The 15098-nt window shown below is 41.5% G+C and overlaps 1 protein-coding gene across 1 annotated transcript; it reads left to right on the top strand.

The window, feature by feature from the left end:
- Nucleotides 1-10418: 10418 nt before the first annotated feature.
- On the top strand, nt 10419-12622 carry foxq2 (forkhead box Q2). Its single transcript, XM_020499646.2, has 2 exons — nt 10419-11066; nt 11987-12622. The coding sequence occupies exons 1-2, from the start codon at nt 10632-10634 to the stop codon at nt 12359-12361; spliced, it is 810 nt and encodes a 269-aa protein (XP_020355235.1). The 5' UTR covers nt 10419-10631; the 3' UTR covers nt 12362-12622.
- Nucleotides 12623-15098: the final 2476 nt, after the last annotated feature.

Here is a 15098-nt window from a genome sequence, read left to right as displayed (position 1 = left end):
CAACCATTTATCTGGAACGTGCTCAACTCAACATACAGTACCAGTCAAAAGGTTGGACTTTTGCCCTACTCAGTCAAGGGTTTTTCTATATTTTTTATACTTTCTACATTGTAGAATAATAGTGAAGACATCAAAACTATGAAATAACGCAAATGGAATCATCTAGTAATCAAAAAATTATTAAACAAATCAAAATATATTTTATATTTGAGATGCTTCAAAGTAGCCACCCTTTGCCTTGACAGCTTTGCACACCCTTGGCATTCTCTCAACCAGCTTCATGACGCAGTCATCTGGAAGGCATTTAAATTAACAGGTGTGCCTCGTTAAAAGTTTATTTGTGGGATGTCTTTCTTCTTAATGCGTTTGAGCTAATCAGTTGTGTTGTGACAAGGTATGGGTGGTATACAGAAGATAGCCCTATTTGGAAAAAGACCAAGTCCACATTATGGCAAGAACAACTCAAATAAGCAAAGAGAAACCACAGTCCACCATTATTTTAAAACATGAAGGTCAGTCAATCTGGAACATTTCAAGAACTTTGAAAGTTTCTTCAAGTGCAGTTGCAAAAACCATCAAGCACTATGATGAAACTGGCTCTCAGAGGACCGCCACATAAGCATTTCGCTACACTCGCAATAACATCTGCTAACCATGTGTATGTGACCAATAAAATTTGATTTGATTTGATTTGAAAGGAAGACACAGAGTTACCTCTGCTGCAGAGGATAAATTCATTAGAGTTTCCAGCCTCAGAAATCGGCAATTAACTACACCTCAGATTGCACCTCACAGAGTTCAAGTAACAGACACATCTCAACATTAACTGTTCAGAGGAGACTGCGTGAATTAGGCCTTCATGGTCAAATTGCTGCAAAGAAACCACTACTAAAAGACATCAATAACAAGAAGAGACGTTCCTAGGCCAAGAAACACGAGCAATGGACATTAGACGGTGGAAATCTGTCCTTTGGTCTGATGAGTCCTAATCAGGTTCCCACCATAAAGCATGGAGGAGGTGTGATGGTGTGGGATTGCTTGCTGATGACACTGTCAGTGATTTATTTAGAATTCAAGGCACACTTAACCAGCATGGATACCATAGCATTCTTCAGCGATACGCCATCCCAACTGGTTTGCACTTAGTGGGACTATCATTTGTTTTTCAACAGGACAATGACCCAACACACCTCCAAGCTGTGTAAGGGCTATTTGACCATGGAGAGTGATGGAGTGCTGCATCAGATGACTTGGCCTCAACAATCACCTGACCTTAATAAATCTTCTTCAGGATCGGTGTCCCGTCTGCGGGACGGTTGAGCTAATGTAGGCTAATGTGATTAGCATGAGGTTGTAAGAAACAAAACAATTCCCATGACATAGACATATCTGATATGGGCAGAAAGCTTAAATTATTGTTAATCTAACTGCTCTGTCCAATTTACAGTAGCTATTAGAGTGAAAGAATACCATGCTATTTTTGAGAAGAGTGCACAGTTATGAAATGTATGAATAAACACATTTGGGCAGAATTGATACAACATTTTGAATAGATACGCAAGATCTCGCTGGATCACTCTAAAACGTTGCACATACAGGGCTGCCATCTAGTAGCCAAAGTCTAAATTGAGACTGGGCTAGAATAATTAATTATGCCCTTTTACTTACATTTCAAAGATGATTGTGCAAAAAACAATACAAAAAAGGTTGTTTTTTCTTTGTATTATCTTTTACCAGATCTAATGTGTTATATTATCCTACATTCCTTTCACATTTCCACAAACTTCAAAGTGTTTCCTTTCAAATGTTATCAAGAAAATGCATATCCTTGCTTCAGGGCCTGAGCTACAGGCAGTTAGATTTGGGTATCTCAAAATTGAATAAAAGGGTATGTCAAAATTGAAAAAAAGGGGTGGATCCTTAACCCAATTGAGATGGTTTGGAAATGCAGAGTGGACTGCAGAGTGAAGAAAAAGCAGCCAACAAGTGCTCAGCATATGTGGGAACTCCTTCAAGACTGTTGGAAAAGCATTCTTCATTAAACTGGTTGAGAGAAAGCCAAGAGTGTGCAAAGCTGTCATCAAGGCAAAAGGGTGGCTTTGAATAATCAAAAATAACAAATATATTTCGATTTGTTTAACACTTTTTTGGTTACTACATGATTCCATATGTGTTATTTCATAGTTTTGATGTCTTCACTATTATTCTACAATGTAGAAAATTGTACCAATTAAGAAAAACCCTTGAATGAGTAGGTGTGTCCAAACTTTTTACTGGTACTGTAATTTAGCCAACAAAAATGTCTCAACAAAATGAAAGAAAATACTTATTGCATTGGCTATTTCAAGAACTGGTTCAGATTATTACATAGGCCTACAATAATAATAATAATAATAACAATTTACAATAATAATAATGACTACACAATTTCTAATAAATACAAAAATAAATAAATGAAAGTTAGAAGATTGCATCAAATCTGAATAATGATTTACACACAGTCTATTTGGCCACAACAACGTTCTTTTCATCTTTCTCCACTAAAATATTTAAACTTTTCCCAGAGGACATTTCCCTTGTTGGCTTCTTTTCACTCTACTTTTTACTATACTGTTTCTGCTCTAACTTTCATCACTTAAATGAAAGTAGCCGAGGCCAAGGCTCATTTTACTCGCTCTCTCTCTTCTCAGCAGCAGGCACACGTGAGGTAGCAGCCAGAACCAGTTTCAGCTGGACACAAGCTATACGTTTTATTAAGTTGCAATTGGCTGTCACAGATAACAAGCTCACATATTCTCATCACATAAACACTAAATTAACAGAGGACAGGTCCAATCGGTTCCAATCGGTAAATCAATTTTAATTGCACATACCTGAGACTGTGGAAATTATATCCGACCAGGTCTGAGACAAAAGTCTGAATTCATGGCCCAGACCTGTTCGGGTCCCGGTTCGGATCTCAGTATTTTGTGTCTGTTGAAACCGTGAAAACCTCTAGTGCCTGCCTATCTTTCATAAGGTAATGACAGTCAACCTGACTCTTAACAACAATGTCTTTAGACTGTGGCGTTGACACAGCTGTAGGCATGTGCGTATCCTGTGTCACAGTCTTGTTTGGGTACGGCTGAGTCAGTGTCCTGAGAAAGTGACTGTGAGCCTCAACTGTAGGTCAGTGTTTCCCAATCCAGGTCCTTGAGTACCCCTAACAGTACACGTTTGTATTGTGACCCTGGACAAGCACACCTGATTCAACTTGTCAACTACTCATCAAATCAAATCAAATCAAATGGTATTAATCAGATGCGCCAAATACAACCTTACATTGAAATGCTTACTTACAAGCCTTTTACCAACAATGTAGTTTAAAGAAAAATAAGTGTTAAGTAAAATAGATATAATTTAAAATATATATATATATATAAAAATTAAAGAGCAGCAGTAAAATAATAGTAATAGAGGCTATATACAGGGAGTACTGGTACAGAGTCAATGTGCGAGGGCACAGGTTAGTTGAGGTCATAGAGGTAATATGTACATGTAGGTAGAATTAAAGTGACTATGCATAGATGATAAACAGAGAGTAACAGCAGCGTAAAAGGGGAGGGGGGGCAATGCAAATAAGTCTGGGTCGCCATTTGATCAGCAGTTCAAGAGTCTTATGGCTTGGGGGAAGAAGCTGTCAAAAAGCCTTTTGGTCCTTGACTTGACGCTCCAGTACCGCTTGCCGTGCGGTAGCAGAGAGAACAGTATGACTATGGCAACTGGAGTCTTTGACAATTTTTAGGGCCTTCCTCTGACATTGCCTGGATGGCAGGAAGCTTGGCCCCAGTGATGTACTGGGCCGTACGCACTACCCTCTGTAGTGCCTTGCGGTCGGAGGCCAAGCAATTGCCATACCAGGCAATGATGCAACCAATCAGGATGCTCTCGATGGTACAGAGGTAGAACTTTTTGAGTTTCTGAGGACCCGTGCCAAATCTTTTTAGTCTCCTGAGGGGGAATAGGTTTTGTCGTGCCCTCTTCACGACTGTCTTGGTGTGTTTGGACCATGATAGTTTGTTGGTGATGTGGACACCAAGGAACTTGAAGCTCTCAACCTGCTCCACTACAGCCCCTTTGTCTTGATTACATTGAGGGAGAGTTTGTTATCCTGGCACCCCACGGCCAGGTCTCTGACCTCCTCCCAATAGGCTGTCTCATCGTTGGTGATCAGGCCTACCACTGTTGTGCAAACTTAATGATGGTGTTGAAGTTGTGCCTGGCCATGCAGTCATGAGTGAACAGGGAGTACAGGAGGGGATTGAGCACGCACCCCTGAGAGGCCACAGTTTTGAGGATCAGCGTGGTGGATGTGCTGTTGCCTGCCCTTACCACCTGGGGGCGGCCCGTCAGGAATTCCAGGATCCAGTTGCATAGGGAGGTGTTTAGTCCCAGGGTCCTTAGCTTAGTGATAAGCTTTGTGGGCACCCTGGTGTTGAACACTGAGCTGTAGTCAATGAACAGCATTCTCACATAAGTGTTCCTTTTGTACAGGTGTGAAAGGGCAGTGTGGAGTGCAATAGAGATGGCATCATCTGTGGATCTGTTGGGGAGGTATGCAAATTGGAGTGGGTCTAGGGTTTCTGGGACTATGGTGTTGATGTGAGCCATGACCAGCCTTTCAAAGCACTTCGTGGCTACAGACGTGAGTGCTATGGGTCGGTAGTCATTAAGGGCAGGTTACCTTAGTGTTCTTGGGCACAGGGACTATGACGGTCTGCTTGAAAAATTTTGGTATTACAGACTTAGTCAGGGACAGGTTGTCAGTGAAGACACTTGCCTCTTGGTCAGCGCATGCTCGGAGTTCACATCCTGGTAATCTGTCTTGCGAATGTCGACCTGTTTAAAGGTTTTACTCTCATCCGCTACGGAGAGCATAATCACACTGTCATCCGTACATTTGATGCTCTCATCAGTGTTGCTTGCCTCAAAGCGAGCGTAGAAGTCATTTCTATCATCTGGTAGGCGCGTGTCACTGGGCAGCTCGCGGCTGTGCTTTCCTTTGTAGTCTGTAATAGTTTGCAAGCCCTGCCACATCCGACGAGCGTCGGCGCTGGTGTAGTACGATTCGATCTTAGTCCTGTATTGACGCTTTGCCTGTTTGATAGTTTGTCTGAGGGCATAGCGGGATTTATTTTTAGCTTCCGGGTTAGAGTCCCGCTCCTTGAAAACGACAGCTCTAGCTTTTAGCTCAGTGCGGATGTTGCCTGTATTCCTTGGCTTCTGGTTGGGGTACATACAGTCACTGTGGGGACAACGTCATCTGTGATGAAGCCAGTGACTGATGTGGTGTACTCCTCAATGCCATCAGAATAATCCCTGGAACATATTCCAGTCTGTGCTAGCAAAACAGTCCTGTAGCGTAACATCTGCTTCATCTGACCACTTCTTCATTGACCGAGTCACTGGTGCTTCCTGCTTTAGTTTTAGCTTGTAAGCAGGAATCAGGAGGATATAATTATGGTCAGATTTGCCAAATGGAGGGCTAGGGAAAGCTTTGTATGTGTCTCTGTGTGTGGAGTAAAGATGGACTATAGTTTTTTCCCTTTGGTTGCACATTTAACATGCTGATAGAAATGAGGTAATATGGATTAAACTTTCCCTGCATTAAAGTCCCCGGCCACTAGGAGTGCCGCCTCTGGGTGAGTGTTTTCCTGTTTGCTTATGGCCGTATACAGCTCATTGAATGCAGTCTTAGTGCCAACATCAGTTAGTGGTGGAAAATAGACACCTACGAAGAATATAGATGAAACTCTCTTGGTAAATAGTGTGATCCACCTCAGGAGAGCAAAACCTTGAGACTTCCACACTATTAGATTTTGTGCACCAGCAGTTTTTTTTACAAATATACTCAGACCGCCACCCCTTGTCTTACCAGAGGTGGCTGTTCTATCTTGCCGGTGCAACTTAAAAGCCGCAAGCTTTATGTTATTCATGTCGTTGTTCAGCCATGACTCAGTGAAACATAAGATAATACAGTTTTTAATGGCCCGTTGGTAGGATATACGTGATCATAGATCGTCTGTTTTGTTATCCAATGATTGTACGTTGGCTAATAGGACTGATGGTAAAGGCAGATTACCCACTCACCTTCGGATCCTTACAAGGCACCCTGACCTACGTCCAAATATCTCTATCTCTTTCTCCTGAGAATGACAGGGATGAGGGCCTTGTCGGGTGTCTGAAGTAAATCCTTTGCGTTCGACTCGTTAAAGAAAAAATGATCTTCCAGTACAAGGTGAGCAATTGCTGTCCTGATATCTAGAAGCTCTTTTCAGTCATAAGAGACGGTGGCAGAAACATTATGTACAAATTAAGTTACAAATAATGTGAAAGAAACACACACAATAGCACAATTGGTTAGGGGACGGTAAAACGGCAGCCATCTCCTCCGGCGCCATTATCAAGCCCTTGATGAGTTTGTCCAGGGTTACAGCGAAAATGTGTACTGTTCGGGGTACTCGAGGACTGGAGTTCGGGAACACTGCCCTAGGTGATGACTGCTGGGTCAGGGTGTCACCCAGTAACAGTTCTGGACCACTCTGGTGGTTCTGTCAGTGTGGCTTTACTCAACAGTAACTGATATGTGTGCCTTTTCCAGATGACGTCCTCTTCAGTCTGGATAGTGTACAGTAGGACACAGAACCAGTCTGAGCAATGACTGTAGCAGGAACCCACTTTGGTCCTCTGGGGTAGTTCCTAGCTAAGACAGTTTCTCCAAAATTAAAAGCAATGTCCTTTGCTCTCAGTTCACAACGTTTGACTTGGCTCTCCTGTTAACGTCGTACTGTCTCCTTTGCATTCCCACGGTTTGAGTAGGTCAAAGCTTGTGTGTAGCTCTCTCTTCGGGAGAAGCGATGCAAGCGAAGCCTTGGTGTGTGAATGTGGCGTGTTCCTGTAGGATAGCAGGAAGCTGTGCAGACATTGGTGATGTGTCCCTTGACCCTGAGATGCTTTTAAGGCATGTTTCATGGTCTGTACAAGCCTCTGTGCCAGCTTGTTGGTAGATAGATGACACGGTGCAGACCTGATGTGCTGTCTGCCATTCACCTGTAGAAACGTGGCCAATTTGTGGGACACTATCTGCGGTCTGTTGTCGTTATCATATATGCATAGTCACTTTAAATATGCATTCATGTACATACTACCTCAATTGGGCCGACCAACCAGTGCTCCCGCACATTGGCTAACCAGGCTATCTGCATTGTGTCCCACCACCCACCAACACCTCTTTTATGCTACTGCTACTCTCTGTTTATCATATATGCATAGTCACTTTAAACATCTCTACATGTACATACTACCTCAACCAGCCTGACTAACCGGTGTCTGTATGTAGCCTCGCTACTTTTATAGCCTTGCTACTGTATATAGCCTGTCTTTTTACTGTTGTTTTATTTCTTTACCTACCTATTGTTCACCTAATACCTTTTTTGCACTATTGGTTAGAGCCTTTAAGTAAGCATTTCACTGTAAGGTCTACCTGTTGTATTCAGCGCACTTGACAAATAAACTTTGATTTGATTTGATTATCACGGTGCCATCCGTTTTGTCACCAAAGCCCCATATACTACTCACCACTGCGACCTGTATGCTCTTGTTGGCTGGGCCTCGCTTCATATTCGTCGCCAAACCCACTGGCTCCAGGTCATATATAAGTATTTTCTAGGTAAAGCCCCGCCTTATCTCAGCTCACTGGTCACCATAGCAACACCCACCCGTAGCACGCACTCCAGCAGGTATATTTCACTGGTCACACCCAAAGCCAACTCCTCATTTGGCCGCCTTTCCTTCCAGTTCTCTGCTGCCAATGACTGGCACGAATTGCAAAAATCACTGAAGCTGGAGACTTATATCTCCCTCACTAACTTTAAGCATCACCTGTCAGAGCAGCTTACCAATCACTGCACCTGTACACAGCCCATCTGTAAATAGCCCACCCAACTACCTCATTCCACAAATTGTTGTTTATTTTTGCTCTTTTGCACCCCAGTATCTCTACTTGCACATCATCATCTGCACATCTATCACTCCAGTGTTAATGCTAAATTGTAATTATTTTGCCACTGTGGACAATTTATTGCCTTACCTCCCTAATCTTACTTATATTTTTCTATTGTGTTTTTGACTGTACGTTTGTTCGTCCCATGTGTAACTCTGTGTTGTTGTTTTTGTCACACTGCTTTTCTTTATCTTGGCCAGGTCACAGTTGTGAGAACTTGTTCTCAACCGGCCTACGTGGTTAAATAAAGGTGAAATAAAAATGTTTTTTTAAATTGACACGGAGTGAAAAGAAGGAGTCCTGTATAGAATAAAATTAATACAAAACATGCAGGCATCCTGTTTGCAACAAGGCACTAAAGTAACATTACAAAAAATGTGGTAAAGCAAAATCCTGAATACAAAGTGTTATGTTTAGGAAAAATCCAATACAACATATTACTGAGTACCACTCTCCATACTTTCAAGTATAATGATGGCTGCAACATCTTATGGGTATGCTAAAACACAAAGCCAAAATCTACACTGGAGTTGCTTACCAAGAAGACAGTGAATGTTCCTGAGTGGCCGAGTTACTGTTTTGACTTAAATCTACCTGAAAATCAATTCCAAAATCTGAAAATGGTTTTCTATTAATGGCCAACAACCAATTTGAAAGATCTTGAAGAATCTTGAAAAGAATAACGGGCAAATGTTGCACAATCCACGCCTGGAAAGCTATTAGAGACTTACCCAGAAAGACTCTGTAACTGCTACCAAAGGAGTTTCTACAAAGTATTAACTCAGGGGCGTGAATATGTAAATAACATATTTATTTATTTCATTTTTCTAAAAACATGTTTTCACTTTGTCATTATGGGTAATTGTGTGTAGATGGTTGAGAATACATTTTCATCCATTTTGAATTCAGGCTGTAAGACAACAAAATGTGGAATAAGTCAAGGGGTATGAATACTTTCTGAAGACACTGTATTTGTAGAATATTCTAACTCTGGAAAGGGTATGTGTCAACATGCTGACATATCTAAGCCTTTATACTTAAGCATGAACGAATCCACATCTTTTCACATAGCCGTGGAAATTAGGGGTGCTGATGGTGCTGCAGCACCCCCCTGAAAAAAATATGAATAATATATGCCAGCACCCAACCCTAACCCGTTAACAGGCTATAGAAAATGCCAAAAACTATTTTGACAGGGGGTGCAGGATTTCTTTTGTCTGATTTAGATACGTTTCTGCTTATAAATTCCAACATTTTGGTTGGCTGTTCGTCACTCAACTTGTCTATAATTACATACATGCAACTTCTCCTCAGTCTCAGCCTGTACAGTGCATTTAGAAAGTATTCCACATTTTGTTATGTTACAGCCTTATTCTAAAATGGATTAAATTATTTTTCCCTCATCAATCCCATTAATGACAAAGTGAAAACAGGTTTTTAGAAAGGTTTGCTAATTTATAACAAATAAAATACAGAAATACATTATTTACATAAGTATTCAGAGCAATCAGGGGAGAATGGCCTTGGTCAGGGAGGTAACCAAGAACCCGATGTCTCTCTGACAGAGCTCCAGATTTCCTCTGTGGAGATGGGAGAACCTTCCAGAAGGACAACCATCTCAGAAGCACTCCACCAATCAGGCCTTTATGGTAGAGTGGCTGGTCGGAAGCCACTCCTCGGATAAAAGGCACATGACAGCCCATGTCTTTGGTCTGATGAAAACAAGGCCTGAATGCCAAGCTTCACTTCTGGAGGAAACCTTGCCCCATCCCTACGGTAAAGCATGGAGGTGGCAGCATCATGCTGGAGGGATGTTTTTTTTGATTGTAGTACCTAATTTATGATAAATGTATTACTGTTTTATAACAGAATCTCTTACAGTAACTCTGATAATGTGCACTATACGGAGCATCCTCCGTCCAAACCCATTTAAGTAGGGATAATGCTGTTTAAATGCCTTTTGGTGCTGCTGAAGCACCCTCTGAACACCATGTCGTACTAAATCAGTGTTTAATCTCCCATAATTACAAAGATTTGCTGTGGTTTAATAAAATTAATCGGCCTTGATTAGACCCCCTCCCTCTGCTTCTCCTGTCTCTATTGCCCCTCACTGTGAGGGATACATTTACGGACGTTTAAATAGTGGTACCATCACAACTCTGATCCATTCTGATCTAGTTTTCACAAGATACATTTGAGGAAGGAAATAACACTGCATAAATAAAAAAATTTCTTCATTTTCTTCTTCTTCTATCAGATCAATGTGGTATAACACGTTTGATTGTCCTTAACCTATACAGGCTTTGGCATCACATTGAGTTGAGTTACCAAACAATCAGGGTAAATTGGGACTATCCCATTTAATTGTCCTAACTTGATCTTGTGACCAAAGAGACTGCAGTCATTAACTTACTTAGCCCAAAGTACATTGAAGAGAGGCATCTTACTTGATGCACAGCAGTGTCATAGACCAGCACTGGGAAACTGAGCAACAAAAACATCTGTGAAGAATCTGAGGATTGTATTGTGGTGGAAATAGGTAATCTACATTTAAAGTGTTAGCAACTGCCTTAAAAGTCCAAGAAGGCCCATGGAGGACAGAAGCAGCTGCAACACTGGCCGGGAGCGCTTGGGACTACGCTTCACCATAGACTACCTGCTATACAACAAGGACAGTAAGAGCATGAGAGAGGAGGCAAAGAGTCCCCCAGCAGAGCAGACCTCTCATAGTCCAGTGGAGGAGCGGAGTCCTGACATCCTCTCAGAGAGGGAAAGTATCGAACTTGGGAGCCCTGAGAAGGGGCCCGAAGGAGAAGAGGGGTCAGAGGAGGAGGATGAAGAGGAGGAGGAGGTTAAAGTGAAAGAAGATCAAGAGGCGACCACTACAGACAGTCCACGGGGCAAGCCCACCCAGTCCTACATCGCCCTTATCTCTATGGCCATACTTGCATCAGAGGAGAAGAAGCTGTTGTTGTGTGACATCTATCACTGGATCATGGATAGCTACCCCTACTTCAAGAGCAAGGTATGTCCAAGTGATTCAATTCAGGGTTCATTCCAAGTGGAATATTTGTCTGAACTAGGGTTGGGATCAGTTTAATTTCAATTCAGGAGATACATTCCAATTCAGGAATTGAAAAGAGTGCCATTTATTTTTAAAGCAGATTGTTTTTGATTCTTGAAATTCTATTTCAATTCACTTCAAACACAGACTGAATTGAATTGGAATTTACATTGCCAGCTCTCTGTATTGGCAATATTCTGTAATTCTAATCAATTTAACTGCATAACATTAGATACTCATGAGAAAAACCTGATCAAGAAATGACTAGTGTGTGGAAAGTTTCCAAAAACCTAAAGTACTATTCATTACGCACATCCTCCACTGTAGTCAAAAGACAGCATCTTAAAATAAAGAGCGTGAAAAAAGTATATCTGGCGTTTTCTCTTTTCACTATATTCCCATTGTGAACTGTTGAAAAAGGGTGATCTGGCACAGTAATGGGTAGCATTACTGTATGCATGAACCTGGCTCAGCTGATTATGTTGTTGCATGGAAGGTCTAACTGAGTAACCTAAAGGCTGCAGGTAATTCTGTTGATAGCCGCAACGGGTTAAGAACTAAAACTAGCTCTTTAACAGGTGTAACAACAGGTTTACCTCATGGGATTAGGGGAATTAAACAAGGTGAACGTGGTGGTTTCGTCTGTCAGTCAACTCAAACAACCATAACCAAACGTCACTATGGCCCTTTTACATGGCCTGGCACCAATGAAATAAATGCAAGGGGGATTCAGCCATGAGGGAATGCCATTTTTGGTTTCTAATAATTGAGTACAAGGATGATGTTGGATCATTTCTGTTCCAGGGCCACATACAACACTTAGTTCATGAATCACCTTTATTCTTCATGTCTCATATGTGAACATTATTGTTGTCCTATAGGATAAGAACTGGAGGAACAGCGTCAGACACAACCTGTCTCTGAACGAATGCTTTGTGAAGGCTGGTCGGAGTGACAATGGTAAAGGCCATTTCTGGGCCATCCACCCCGCTAACTTCCAAGACTTCTCCAATGGGGACTACCATCGCCGCCGAGCTCGCCGCAGGATCCGCAGGGTGACAGGACAGCTCCCGTATGCCCTGCACGCATCCTATTACCCCCTCAACAGGCCCAGGAGGGTGCCGTGCTGGTGCTGCCCCCCAGCCCACCCTCTCTCCATGGCCCACCCTCTGTCCTGCCTCTCAGCCAGGATGTATTGGAGCTGGGCTAGCCAGTATGCCAGACGACACCCATCCCTCCACACTCCGGTTCAATAGCACCACATAGAATTGGATGCATGTTTGATGTTGAACTACTCTTTGTATGACATGTGGCTGAGAGAGATGTATTGAGTATGATTGTGAAATCTGTGGCTAGCTGACACAAATAAGAGTACCAAAACACCAAAGTACTATATTGCACTATTTATTGTTTGAAATGTGATATACCAGATTTGTACTGTAATATTATGTATATTGTATTTGATGAGTACTGTATATGAAGAAATAGAATTGTAAATATATTGATGAACATATTGCATTATTTTATATATCTTCAACAATTTCAAATAAATAAACAAAAAAACCTAACCAACAATGTGTCAATGATTTCTGTCAAACATGAGAAATGCTTACACAGAATGAGAATATTTTAAATCTATAAATAAAGTACTTTAAAGCAAGGGTTGGAACTGGTTGACCAAAACCCGGAAACTAACAAAATGATTTGAAGAACAGAACGCTAACTGAAAAAAAGTGATCTATACTGTTCTGGAACAGAACCGTTATTTTAAAAGCATGGGAACCGGTTACTAACATTCTGGGCATTTTGTCCAGTCCCACCCAACAAACAAAGTGCCAACAAAGCCCCTACGTAAAGCCTTCACTCTGAAACGTATTCCAGCGTCTGTCTGACAACTAGAAATCTTTGCTAGTAGGTGTGCGTGTGTGTAGGCTACCTGCCCCTCCCCTCTGAAACATAGGGTACTGAAGCCTACTGACAATGGTACTAGCGTAATTCAGAAATTAGGGATAGATGTTAAATTAGAGAAGAATAGGTTGACTTTTTCAATGCTAGTTAAGGATGCTATAGTTATCACGCTTCACATTGGATTTATTAACTACAAAAAGGTAAGATGTGTTTTTATTTCTAGTGCCGCTCTGCACACACAAGCTAGCTAGCTAACGCTTGCTCTGGTCCAACTTTAAACCAACTCGGAAGTTCAAAGACATTTGAAGTTCCTCTATAGAAGTTGCTCCTCCGTAGGTATAATTCTGTGGGCCTAATTCAGATAACAAAATGTCCAGGGAAGCTTCCTCCATCCTCACCCTCAACATTTCAGTTGCATCTCGTGCCCTACACTGTGACTGGTAGCACAGTGTGTGTGTTTGTCTTTCATTATGATTAAACTATGCTGTTACGGCAAAATACAATTTGCTCTAAACGACTTTCGTGTACAGATTCAATCGCTTACCCACTCTACAGCAAGCTACTCTATCCGCACTGATTGGTGAAGAAATGTAATTTAGAGCTAAATGTAAAGAAAACGAACAGAAGGGAACGATAAACACTGGTTCAGAACTTTATTTCGCTGGTCGGAACAGTGGAATGAAACAACAAAAAAGAATAGTTCTGTTCAGAATGAAACGATTGAAAAATCTTTTTGGTTCCAACCCCTGCTTTACAGTAACTTATACAGTATGTACAGAATATTGTACCGTACAGATGACTGTACTGACATAGTACTGTACAGATGACTGTTCTGAGAAGACATTTGGTACTCCAGGTGGTACAGTTCATTAACTGTGCATGTGTATGCTTGAATACGTGCATGCGTGCTTCTACCTTTGTGTGTCTGTGTGCATTTTTGTGGTTGTGTGTTCCTGTGTGTTCCAATGTGTAGTTGTGTGTGGATTCAGGGTGTTAAAAGTGAGCCCACTCCTGAAGCCCGGCCTAGTTTAGATGCTAATTAGTCAGAGATGCTGGGATGCCAAATCTTGTGCCCTAAGAGACTAAAGCAGGCTTCCCAAAGTCGACTCAGGGGATAAGCACCCGGATAATCCCAGAGATCCCAAGGAGTTTCAAAAAATAGGAAGCTTATCACACAGTGTAATCTGTTACCGTTCCTGTGGTGAGGAGACACTGCAGGAGGTGAGGTGAGGGGGAAGGGAGGGTAGGGAATGGAAGGGGGAGGAGGTGGCAGAAGGGTCGGGGGAGTGGGTGGCGTGGAGAAGTGAAGGTGCAGGTATGAGCGTGTAAAGGGGACCATTGTCAAAGTCTTCACTTGCAACAACAAGTAAAAGATATAAGGGGACCAATCAGAAACAACAGTTCAACTGGAAATGTGAAAGGTATATTATACAGTATACAATAATACTGATCTTTATACCGGTCTGAGAATGTATAGAGAACTGGCTCCATATTTCTTTATCAAAGGGCAAAAAGTGTTAAAATATGCAGTAGCATGGTCAGATAATTATATCTGGAGAATGCAACAAGATTATCATAAAAAAAAGAAAAGTCAATCATCAGCTGTCAGTTATTCCATCGATAGGAAACTGAGATGTAATTTCCAAAGGTTGGCATTTAAATTCACAATTCTTGAGCATGTTTTTTGTTGTTGAGTGGATTAGGTCAGAGATCGACTTTTTATACTGCTTGTTTATGTCAATTCATGTGCGGTTTTTGCCTACCAATTATTGGAAATTTGGATAAAGGCAATACATCTGAAAGGTAGATTAGAGTACATTCTAAAAAGAAAAGAGAATGTCTTTATTTATGGGAAAAGACAAAAATATAGTAGACAAACATGTCAAAACCCCATTTTCTTCTCTGTTTATTAGAGCGATGACAAATCCATCTAATTAATTTTTGTTCACCAAATCTCTCTGTTCATTGTGGACAAGCTAATTGGACCACTAATTTGTTTAATTCCCATGAATTGCACTCTGTATTAAATCCTCTTCAATTCACAAGCTTTAGGGCTTTAATTCTGTTGCATATGTTTTCTGCATG

Source organism: Oncorhynchus kisutch, linkage group LG13, assembly GCF_002021735.2.
Source record: "Oncorhynchus kisutch isolate 150728-3 linkage group LG13, Okis_V2, whole genome shotgun sequence".
Classification (NCBI taxonomy): Eukaryota; Metazoa; Chordata; class Actinopteri; order Salmoniformes; family Salmonidae; genus Oncorhynchus; species Oncorhynchus kisutch.
The sequence above is the reverse complement of the archived record's forward strand: the minus strand, read 5'-3'. Positions and strand labels throughout refer to the sequence as shown.